At 38.3% G+C, this 12,846-nt stretch overlaps 1 protein-coding gene across 3 annotated transcripts in view; it reads left to right on the top strand.

Moving 5' to 3' along the window:
* Window positions 1–12,846, top strand: part of Plxdc2 (plexin domain containing 2) — a 401,026-nt gene that overhangs the window by 151,516 nt on the left and 236,664 nt on the right. For all 3 annotated transcript variants that reach the window (XM_035442807.1, XM_035442806.1, XM_035442805.1), the window contains exon 2: window positions 8,008–8,219. In XM_035442807.1, coding sequence (XP_035298698.1) covers window positions 8,008–8,219 — 212 coding nt within the window. The remainder of the gene's footprint in view (window positions 1–8,007; window positions 8,220–12,846) is intronic.

Genomic DNA, 12,846 nt, shown 5'->3' with positions numbered 1-12,846 from the left:
TGGCTCACCTTCCTGTATTATCATAGCTGGCAAGATGGAAGACTCTCTTCCCCCACTATATTCATGTGAAGGGTTGTTTGCCTTTTTTGGCTGATTTCAATAGCATGTGTTGCCTACCTTATATTTTGGATTATTTTATGGTGTTTATCATTTAACCTGTGAAAAATATTGATATCTTGATCCTATGAAAGATTTCTCAAATGTTGGATAGCAGTTAAGACAGAGTCTCTAGACCTATCTCTAATGATTTCCTCAGTAGAACACATACCTGTACATGCACATAAATGTGTTCATATGTAAAATGGAATAACAGTACATTAGTATTATTAATTATTATCTGGAAGTTGATAGAAACAATTCACAAAGCTTTTTATTTCATAACTATTAGTATAGATTTACTCTATATTTTACACTTCAATAAGTATCCTAATGTTGTGAGTTTTTTTTTTTTTAAATAAGTTCTTATACACCAGGCTAGCTTGAAATTCAACATGTGTTTTTAGTCATTTACAAACTTGCAATCCTTTTGCCTTAACCTACCAAGTATTGTGATTGCATTGTGGACTAGCTTACCCACACATAAAGTTGTCTTCAGTTTTATTGCCCAGATATAATTTGCCTTCTATATCTATGAAATTAGTATGTCTATTAATTATTTTATTTCACAGTAAAGTAATAAAATATCTGGTGTTCATTATATATACTCATTGTATATTTTAGATAAATTTCCTGATAATTAGATTTTCTAATCTAATTCATTTTTTATTAGGCCTTAATTTTCAAATATTGTTCATTCAAATGGAATCCAGCAATGGGCTTCAGTAAGAGAAAGAGGCAGCACATAGAGACTGTATGCCTGGCCACAGGTCCTCATTTCCTCCTGCCCCAGATTGAACTTAATAACTGGAGAATTCCTCTACCTACTTCCCCCCTCTACTTTAAAACTGTTCTCTTTTTATCTGCTTCATTGATTCTGAATCTTAAAACATCATGTATACCTTCCTCAATGGCATGTTATATTTACCATGTCTGGTATACATAGAGGTATGATTGTAGGCACAGTGTTGTAGAACTTCCTCAACTCAAACATAATCTGGCTTTGTCTCAAGCACATATTTACTAAAAATAAAGCTTTTACAGATGATTTTGTCTTTATGTATTCTTCTTCTACCCTTTCTCGGATGCTGCACAAACATAGATAAAAATCCTAAGAAAGTCGCCAAAGGTGAAATACATAAATTTTAAGAGCACTGTCTCTGGTGAGAAATAACCCAAACAAAAAATACTTATTTGTTGTTTATAAGCACAAATGAGTAATACATGCTAATGTACAGTAACAGTAGAGAGTATAGTAGAGCAAAGCTGTTCTCCTCATGTTGTCTAGAAGCAGAAAGAGGAGGAAAGAGGAAAATTTTTGAGAGAGAATGGGAAGAATGAGGAGGGAGGTAAAGAGAAAGAAGGTATAAGAGCAACGTAAGAGACAGAGAAGGAGATGGAGTTTGGGGACTCCAAGCATTCATAGGCAAGTTTTGCCCTTCAGAGTATGCCCCTAGTGACTTATTTCATCCAATTAGATGCTATCATCTACCATTTCTACCACTTCTTAATACTTAATTCAACTATGAATTCACCAGTAGTATAATCCACTAATGAGGTCAGAGTCTCCTGATCCAGTCATCCCTAAACATTGCTGACATTGGGGATTAAGCCTTTAAAACAGTTGCCTCCATAGACAAATTATGCTAACAAAAATTCTTTAGGTTTTTTTTAAGTCTGCTCCTGTAGCTAGTATTTGTCTAGCATATACTCAAATCCAATATGCCCAACATGAAGGCAGGTGTTGAGCATAAATAATTTACTGAAGTAATCTAGGCACATTGATGCACTGTGTCAGGGACTGATTGGAAACATTTCCCCCATGAAGTTTCCAGAGGACAGGCAAGGACCTAGCATACTCAAGGCCTTTCTAAAGGGAGCAAGTATCAGGTTGACTGTATTAAATACTTGCTATACAAAGCTATACACAAGTAGAGGTATAATAGTAGTATTTAAGGAGTGACTATATTACAGAAGAAAACTTAGTCCATTTATAAGGGTCATTTTGAGCTGGGATTTTAGGGAGACATATAAGATTTCCTGAAGATTTGGGGTTGGGTTTGACTGCCATTAATATAAAGTGTGTATTGTTCATAAAGAGGTCATTGAGTAATTCTCTGTAGTGGGAACAAAATACATTGCTGTTGAAAGAATTGAAAGAGGAATATTCAGGACATGAGCCTTCTGTATTTTACACTTGTGTGGATAGTAAGGAACCATTAGCACATCCAGAGGCAGAGAGTCTCTCCTGAGGACTTTATATAAAATATGACTGCTAGATCCCATTCAAAACCTTTAATTCATCTAGATAGAACATGCTTTGAACTTGATCTTCTGTAGCTACCTTGTTGAATAATGCCATGAGCCAAAACCTCCAATCCACTGCATCAGTGAGTTCATTATTGACACAACCAAGGATATAATTAATTTAATACAATTTTCCTATCCAGTTCTGAAATAAATTGAGATTCAAGGTAACATAGAAGTCTACTTTAGCCCAATATTTCAATCTTTTCTCAGATGCTTACAGCCAGAAAATATGCTTCCTGCAGAAAGTCTGAATGTTTCTACAGAGAATTCACCGTGATGGCATGGTTCACTTGTAAAGTACAGAATTGAGTTGCAGAGCTAGCCAAGTCAGTCAGTAAATTACTTGCTACATAACTGTGACACCTGTTTTCAGTCTCCAGGACCTGCATAAAAAGGTGCATGCAATGGCTCACATCTGTAATGCCAGTGCCATGGAGATGTGTGACCAGGAGGATTTCTAGAACTTGCTGGCTAATCAGTCTAACCAAATCAGTGAGCTCTGATTCAGTGAGAAAATCTACCTCAAAAATACGTTGAAGAGCAATTGAGAAATATAATGTCAGCCTCTGTCTTCTACTCCCACACCCACACACAAACACACACAACTTCTCACATGCATGTACACACACACACACACACACACACACACACACAGAGAGAGAGAGAGAGAGAGAGAGAGAGAGAGAGAGGGAGAGAGAAGCATGTGCATACTTTAACACATATAAAGTACATAACGAGAACCTTTTTAATAGAAACAGTCATGATGAATTCTAGCTTTGTCCAATTCATGTCCATTCATACAATTACTTTCTGGTGGTTTGATGTATATGTATTATGAATATCATTTGTGTACAGTAGTCAAGAAAGGCTGTTAATTTTTTTCAATACACAACTGTCAGTTACTTTTAAAGTATTGTAACAAATTCATTAGGATGCAAAATAAAATAGATATATTCAGTCCAGTACCACTTTCTTGACCTATTTACTACCTGGCATAAGAGAGTTTTTTTTTTTTTTAATACTTGTGTTGTTTGGAAAAAAGGACAAAATGGAAGCAAATTAAGAAAGAAGGGAGAGTTTATCTTCTTTTGTGTTTCCAGCGATGCTATCAATAATGATGGAGAACTTATGGTGGCAGGAGCAGGAGACAGTTAGTCACATTACACCCCCTGTGGAGATGCAGAGGGTGCTGAGTCCCGGTGCTCACCTTGCTTTGCCCCTTTAATCAGTCTGAGACCCTATCACATATTGTTGTCACACCCACATTAAGGATGTCTCCAAGCCTTACCAATTAAGCCTATATAATCCCTCACAGGCATACCAAAAGATTTGTTTCCAAAATGATCCCAAGTGCCATTGATTTGGCAATATAAATATGAGCCAGCCCAAGGGCATAGAAGGGACTTTAGATATTATATAGAACATCTTGAGGATGCTCTGAGGTTTGTTTTAGTCCTTTCAGTTTTCTTGTCTCTTCAAGGCCATGTCTTACTGGAAATATAATGAAATACTTTCATTAATGACACTATCTCTACTATTTCAACCTAATAAACTATCTAAAGATTACTAATATCAATTTGCTTACTGGATATAACAGAAATATGTATTTGTGAAACTTTCTCTCCCTATATCCAAATGGAAGTTATTGAATAGAATTAGTCTTTCCATGAGCTGAGTAATTACAGAAGTAAGGAGTGCTGGTGTAAATTCTCTTTTAATATTTTCCATGGATGGTCTAAGTGGCATGCAGTAGGCAGACCACAGATAATCTGCTCGGTAGAGTGTTGAAAAGACTGTCCTATTGTGTGTGTTTTCACAGAAGCTGGGAAGGGAAACATTGTGTCCCATAGTTCCCTCTGTCTTATCTCTGAATGACTTGTTTGGTTGCCAATTTAAAGAATAACTTAAGATATTTGCTTGCATTTTGAAGGCCTGTGAAATGCAGATAAGTAATTACCATGTAGATAACCCAACTTAACTTTTCTGGTTTTCCTTCCTTTATTTCTGTAAAGCATCCATTTTGATTTATGTTATATTCTCTAAAATGCATTCTGAAATAGGATTAGCATCCAAGCCCATTTCATACTTCCATCTTGAGCCATCTACCAGCTGAATTATGGGCCTAGAGTGATGCACTCTATATGCATGATTGAGTATCCTTGCTTATTTATAATGTTATCAGAGAAAATAGAATTCACTAAAAATTGCAACCCAACAGGATTTTGCAAGTCCAGACCTTAAACTCACAAATTTTCTCATTAGGAAACTTCTCAGGCCTTCCTCAGGGTCTGTTTACTTTTTGTGAATCCAATTAGAGTGAGCAAAGAATTGGCTTTCTCAGTTTGCAGAAATGGATTCTAGTAAGAGCAAGCATTTGCCAACACAGTGCTGTGTGGCTGTAGATTGGTCATGATGTCTGTATGATGGGGTCTCTACATGCTGTAGCAATAGATGACATATCACATTTAACCCAACTAATATGCATAATGAATATATGATAGTAAAAATGAACTATTTTAAAGTATTAAGAGCAATTTACACTTTAATCAGAAGATATCACTAAACAATGAGAAAAATGAAACCAAGACTATCAGGAGCCCTGATTTCCAAAGTCATGTGATCATATAGGCTTGTTTTACCAAAAGCCTGTCTGCTCTTTCTACTGTCACCCAAATCCTTTAAAGGAGTGAAATTGAGTGATAAACAAAAACTTAACACATTAATCAGATTTCAACTACAATGAGAAATATGGATATTATCTTTCCATGGTTCTGAAGCTCCTTCTAATTTGAATTCTTCAGCTAAAAAGGTTGAAAGGAATGATAAATGGCACCTGAGCAGGGTTGAGAAATAGAATCAATGAAAGGGACTCTTGCACTGATAGATGTTCCATCTTCTTATTCGTACCTGGATTCTGTATCCCAGAACAAGGCTAGTGGACCTGCCGAGGCTCATGGGAAGAGTTGGTTTATGCTGTAACCCTAATATCAGAGAAGTGAACCCAACCAGTTTAACAAGAGGCTGGGCTCAATGATATGCAACCTTATTACCAAACACTAGGGAAGCTGAGGCAGGAAGATAGCAGAGCCCCAGACCAGACTATATACCTTGGCAAAATTTACCACATAAAAAAATAAAAAAGAATTTCAAAGAAAGAAGAGGGAGGAGAAGGGAACTGATGAAAGGCAGGAGAAAGAGAGGGAATGGAAAGGGCTGAGGCAGACTTGGCACAGCTTCCCCTGCTATAGCTCACTGAGACCTACCATGCTACCTGTGAGGTGGATGGGCATCTCTGAGGTTAGCCTAAGATTTGTGACAGAAGGTCTTTTGTGGTTGTTAGCGAATTTTATTGTTTAGCTTTGTTGTAGGTTGCCTCATATATTTTCGATAATGAGGCTGGATATGCAATTGAGGCAAACAAATTGCTTCATGTAGCTTTGGCTAGTACCATAGTTCTTATATCCAGACACATCCTTAAGAAAAGATGTTTGCCTTTTGAGGTAACTATGTCTGATGTGGCTTAAAATACAGGGTAACAAAAACTTAGAGAATTTTATAAATTACTCTGGACTCAGAACCAGCAAACAGATCAGAAAGCATTTCAGCCTTGGTATCTTACTTATTTTGCCTGGACCTATAGCTTTTCTATCATACATTCATATTATGTCCCTTTATTCAGTCAGTTGTGAATATAGATGTCAAATATCAGGGAGAGACAGGGTATTGCAAATAAATATTTTCCACGATGGAATCAACAGTACTAACTAAATGATCTTGAACATTCAATGCATGGAGTGCGACTGAGGGAGGCTGGGAAACCATTCACAAAGCATATGGGTCCCTTTTGGTGGGAATTTCACTAATTGGACCACAGCCCTTCCATTTTCTGGATCCAAGATTTATCCTGGTGGAAATTTGGTGAATTTGATACACATTGTTCTTCATGGAGTTCAATGAATATGCTATTATTGCCAGGTAAGGCTTCTCTTAGGACTCCATTCATCTACACATTAGACTTTAAATATCTTTTAGGTCTTAAGGGAACTAGACTGCCCTGACTTGTTTGGAAGGATTATCGGGAACTTCCTGAGTTGAAAGCAAGGCATGCCCAACCATTGTGGTTGTTGAAAAATGGTGGTGGTGTTGGCCTATTGGCTTTGAAGTCATGAGTTGCTGATACTGCATTTTGCTCAATAATACTCAGCATCAAACACCTTTAGGTTTCACAAAATGTTCTTGTATTGAGGGGAACATCACATCCATGATTAAATCAATGTTCTCTGGGCCCTTTGTGAACCTATACCAGATTAGTTATAAAGGCTACAGATTCCTATCTTTTGGTAATGCTTGGGTAGAAGGCGATTCCTCTTGCTTGGATGAATTTTCAATCCTTGTGGTATTCCGTCCCCTACTGACCTACTAAAATGAAAGACTAGGAGTCATGATTAAATCTAATTTTCCCTCCTGTAGTAGCAGAATGATCGAGGTCAGCAGAGCCAGTCCTTGCAGATGGCTTTAAAATACCTTTGTGATTTGATCTCCTTGCTGTCCCAACCATTTCTGTAAGTGCCTGTCAATGTCATCCTTTACCACCCTGACAAGTTCCCAAGGTGAGGACAGTGCAAATGAACAAGCACATTTGTGATGCCCCTTGAGAGTGTTGCTTATCAAATGAGTCAGGCAATGAACCAAGTCTGGCTTGTAAACTACAAGCAGGTTAGTACATTTACAGGAGGAAAATGCCACTATGGTTTAAACCATATTGTGTCTTTACAGCCTTGTATAAGACATGTAAAATCAGCAAAGCTCTCACATTCATTGTGTGATTTATTTTAAAATAAGCTGAAAATGCCTGTCTTTCATTCTTAATTTAGGATTCTAACTTGCCTTCTCAGAACAGCTCCCCCTGCACTCTCTCTCTCTCTCTCTCTCTCTCTCTCTCTCTCTCTGTGTGTGTGTGTGTGTGTGTGTGTGTGTGTGTGTGTGTGTGTGTGTGTACATGTAGAGGGAAGATAAATGCCTTTGTGTACAGCTGATTGTTTGAGGGCTGCTTAGCCATCACCACAGAAATCATTGGTTCATTTTTTTGGTGTACCTTGTAGTTGTACTGTACTCAGCACACCAGTTATGTTTATGTCACTTGGAATCAAATAGCTGGGGGCAGGGAGCAACGTAGCTTGTTTGAGTCCTGCTTCAGAGGTTCTCCATACAAGTTTACCCATGCACTTGCATATAGCATCATGGCGCTATGAGCATGTGTGGTAAGAAGCTGTTCATCTCTCAGTAGATAGGAAGCAGAAAGAGCAAGAAGGAAACTTGGGATGAAGTGTAAACTTCAAAGACACACCCCATCACCCCCTTCCTCTAGCAAGACACTCAGCTCTAGTGCCAAGCATCCTATATATGAATTGGGGGCACATTTCGTTTTTTTTTAACCATAATACTCAGATTTCCATACCATGTCTAATACGACATGTAATTCGGTTTTATTATAAAAGGTTTGTTTCCTATTCTAATAACCAACCTAGGTACATTTTCTACTCTAATAGGTATTAACTACATGGGTCACACCTAGAGGTAACATGCATGTTTCTCTTACAGATTGGAAGTATGATATTTCAAAGACCTTTCCTCGAGGAGAAGATGGGGTGGATGTGGACTCACAAGCATACAGCCACAGGTGGAAAAGAAATTTGGACCCTTTTAAGGCAGTAGACACAAACAGAGCCAGTATGGGACAAGACTCACCAGAGTCCAGAGGTTTCACTGACCTACTACTGGATGATGGGCAGGACAATACCACCCAGATTGAGGTAAGTAGATATTCTGGATAATAAGTTTTAATTAATTGTTCATTATTTTCTTACAAGATGCCTAAGCTCTAGTGTACATATCCTGTCTGTTTGTCTTACTTTGTGACTTTTAGGATTTGACTTTAAAGAAAAGTTCAATTGGTTGAAAACATACATGCTAAGTCACCAGTCTATTTATTCATGAAATAGACAAACATGGGCTGGGAGCAGTAGTGACAGTAATGGAGGAACACACTACTGGCTCTTGGGAAATCCACTGTCTGGAAGGTCAGACCACCATGACCAGATCACATCTATACTAGGTGACATCTATGAAAAAGTATACTTCAGTGTTCCTTGCAGTAGGGTGCAAAGAATTCTTGTTGAATGCTAACAAAGAGGCTTTGCCCAGGAATGACTGTTTAGACAGGGTCTTGGTAAATTAAAAGAAGTGTATTTGGTCTATATACTGTCAGTGAGAAGTGAGACAAATATTCATGCTAGAAGGAACCACATTTACAGGGCATAAGTATTGGAAATACATAGCAAATTAAAGACTTAAAGAGTTAACTTACTGTCCAGCTTTGCTAACGGCTGGAGAGTTTCATGGGATGAAGGACTTTCATTTTTAATAAAGTTATATTTTTGGAAAAATTGGGATGACTAATCACTCTGTGGATTTAATTCATCATGTGTTATGGTTGGAGCCCTCCGTAAGGGAGGAGAAGGTTGCTGGAGAGTGGCTGAATGAGTGTGAGTTGGCAGGGGCATATTGGAAGCAGATTTAAGGGTTGCTTCAAGGTCTCCCAGAAGGGGCTAAAGTCCATAAAAATAAAATAGGACATAAAATATGATTGTGAAATAAGTCAAACATAATCAAATATGAAATCTTTAGGAAGAAAGCAAAGACCCTAAGGATGAGAGCAAACACAGGCTGTTTGTTTGGTTTGTTATAGCCATGGGGCCAGCACCTGTTTCTTATCTTCCTTAAGAATGTGAATGGGTTACCTCACTGGGAATGGTATCTTATAGTTCCATCCATTTGCCTGCGAATTTCAATATTCCATTGTGTTTTTTTTCCTGCTGAGAAGTACTTCATTGTGTAAATGTACCACATTTTTTTCTGTCCATTCTTCAGTTGAGGGGCATCTAGGATGTTTCCATGTTCTGGCAATTACAAATAATGCTGCTATGAACATAGTTGAACAGATGTCTTTGTTGTATTAATGTGCTTCTTATAGGTATATGCCTAAGAGTGGAAATGCTGGGTCTTGTGGTAGACTGATTCCCATTTTCCTGAGGAAGCGCCATACTGATTTCCAAAGTGGCTATATGAGTTGGCATTCCCACCAGCAGTGGAGGAGTGTTCCCCTTTCTCCACATCCTCTCCAGTATAAACTGTCATTGGTGTTTTTGATTTTAGCCACTCTGACAGGAGTAAGATGGTATCTCAGAGTTGTTTTGAGCGAGGTAACCCAATCACAAAAAGACAAACATGGTATGTTCTTACTCATATATGGATTTTAGACATAGAGCAAAGGATCACCTGCCTACAATCCACACTGCCAGAGAATGTAGGAAACAAGGAGGACTCTAAGATAGACATACATGGTCCCCCTGAGAAGGGGAGAGGGACAAGATCTCCTGAGCAAATTGGGAGCATTGGGGGGAGGGGAGAAGGAACTAGGAGAATGAGAAGGGATGAGGAGGACATGAGGGAGCAGGAAGGTTGAGATGAGGAAAAATAGAGGAGACCAAGATAAGAGACACCATAATAGAGGGAGACATAGGTTTAAAGAGAAATCAGGCACTAGAGAAATGTCCAGAGATCTACAAGGACGACACCAACTAACAATCTAACCAACAGAGGAGAGGCTACATTAAATGTCCTACCCTGATATTGAGATTGATGACTAACTTATATGCTATCCTATAGCCTTCATCCAGCAGCTGGTGGAAGTAGAAGCCTACACCACAGCTAAACACTGAAATGAACTGGAATGCAGTTGCAGAGAAGGAGGAGTGATCAACAAAGGGGTCAAGACCAGGCTGGTGAAAACCACAGAAACAGCTGACCTGAACAAGGCAGAGATCTTGGTCCCCAGACTGATAGCTGGGAAACCAGCATGGGACTGATCCAGACACCATGAAAGTGGGTGTCAGTGAGGAGACCTCAGAAACCTATGGGGCCTCTGGTAGTAGTTCAGTACTTATCCGTAGCATAGGTATGGACTTTGGGAGTCCATTCCACATAAAGGGATACTTCCTGAGCCAAGACACATGGGGCAGGGCCTAGGCCCTATCCCAAAGGATATGATAGACTCTGAAGACCCCCTATGGAAGGCCTCACCCTTCCTGAGGAGCAGAAACGATATGTGATAGGTAGGGTTTTAGTTGGGTGGGAGTTTGACAGGGGAGGATGGGAGGGAGAGGGAACTGGGATTGATATGTAAAAAATCTTTTTTCTACTTCAAGTAAAAAAAAAAAATGAAAGAAAAAGAAGTGATTGTGTTGGTGAAGAAACTTCAGGTACTCTGTGAGTGGAGGCTTATGGACTAATTACAAAGAGCACCTTAAGTGAATAGTTGAATAGAATCTGCATTTCTGTGGTTGGTGCCTTTTTGAAGACAAAGATAAAATACAAGAGAAACTCTCAGCTCTGCATCTATTTCTGACCATGGATGCTTGTTAGCCCGAGATCAAGGCAGTGCTTTTCCTTCTTGGACTGGTTGTTCTAGGGGCTAGGATGAGAATTTGATTCAGAGTTATGCTCCAGCCATTGTCTGTTTGCATATCTTTTCTCAATTTTATATTCTAGGTGCTATTTTCTCCAAGGTGATAGGCTTATAATTTCTGAAACTGAGCAGCTCCTTTTACTATTCCTAGTATACTCATTACTTAAGAGATAACTCAGGTTCATGAAGCAGATGGTGAACCACTGGAAAGTAGATTGAGGATTCATTTTGTTTCCTCATAGTCAGAGAAATTCTTCAAAATACAGACTGCTGGGGGTGTAAGTATGTGAGACTCAATCATGGCCAAATGGCTTCTCTGGCCATAGCAGGTATGCTTTCCCCTGAGTGCCCTCACAGATCTCCTGACTCCAGCCAGTGATTTATCCACACAACAATAGATAAAACTAATATGGCCTAGGAATCAGACATGTGCAGTTTCATAACCCAAAGTGACTGAGAAATCATTTGTGATGTAGGCCAGTGTCTCTGAAACTTCAACATACTGAGAGAGCACTTTGATATTGGTTTGAGTGTCCATTCTGATTTCTCTGAACTAAACTGGACTGTCCCTCTGCATTTCAAAAAAGTCCACAAGTGATTCAGGTGAGGCCAAGACAGAGGCCATACTTTGTGTTGTAAAATAAAGTTAGCTATTAGTGTTGAAGATACAAGTGCTCTGGCCAGTCTTATATTCTGTTGCTTACCAACAAGGAGTTCTCAAGAAGTGGTTCTGCTAGGATAATGCTAATAAATGCAAATCCAGCCAGGAGTTATATCACCCACGTGCAACTCAGACTTCACGACTAAGCAAAGTATAATGCAGAATGACCAGTGGGTATGTGTGATATGTTTATATATAATAGAGGGTCCCTAATCCCAAATGAGTCCAGTGTCAAGTTAACCAAAGACTAACCAGCAAAGTTATATATTAGTAATTTATGCACATGGTTATTATTTTTATTATTATATATTTTGCTCTCTGCAACTAATTAATTTCTTGATATGAAAGGAGTTACTTGCAAAAGTTAAAGCTGAAAATTGAGATGATTACTTTGATGATGATTTTTATGGAGAATAGAGGACTAGTTTTTTCATTTTAAAATTATTTTCATTTTTAACTTGTCATACAAAGTAATAAATTTTGTTTGTTATTTGCATACATAGTTTTTAAAAACTCTTCCCTCTGTCTCCTGCCACTCTAACTTAGACCTTTCTGTCTTCTAACTTCCATGTTACATGATTCTATTTCCTTTATTCACTTTCCTTTTCTCTCTCACTTTTCCCTTTGTGGTCCCATGACCTATACCTATGATAATAGTGACACCTATCTACATTCTTTTATCTTTATGAGTCTGGATTAACTCAAGTAATAATTCCCATTTTTTGAGAATTTCCTACTTTAATCTTTATGGGTAAATACAATGCTATTGTGTACCATTTTGATGTAGTAAGAATCTGCATGGCATTTGCAATATGGAGCATTTAAAACTTAAACTAAGCTAATCAAAAATCCTAGTCTCCCTCTACTTTTTATATCTAAATACACTATATTTTTGTCGTCTGTTTATAAGAATAACAAATGCAAATATGAAGTATCTTTAAGGATTGTCATGTTTTAAGGCTTGTCATCCTACTTTGCAGTGACAGAAGCTGGGCCTGCTAGCACACACACCTGTGAAGAGCTGGGCCTGCTAGCACACACACCTGCAAATCCAGCAGCTGGGAGGCTTTTGGGAAGATTGTGATTTCAATGGCCAGCCCATGATACTTAGTGGGAGTATCTCTGCAGAAACAACAAAAAAGAGTGTCAAATATATACAGAACCTTATCATAGTTCTGTCTCTATAAGCAGCTATTTTACTGCTTATTGAAATCAATCAGGACAATATTTCCATCCAAGAAAACAGATATGT

Source organism: Cricetulus griseus, chromosome 3 (assembly GCF_003668045.3).
Source record: "Cricetulus griseus strain 17A/GY chromosome 3, alternate assembly CriGri-PICRH-1.0, whole genome shotgun sequence".
Classification (NCBI taxonomy): domain Eukaryota; kingdom Metazoa; phylum Chordata; class Mammalia; order Rodentia; family Cricetidae; genus Cricetulus; species Cricetulus griseus.
Note: the sequence above shows the minus strand (reverse complement) of the source record. Positions and strands in the feature narration are given on the sequence as shown.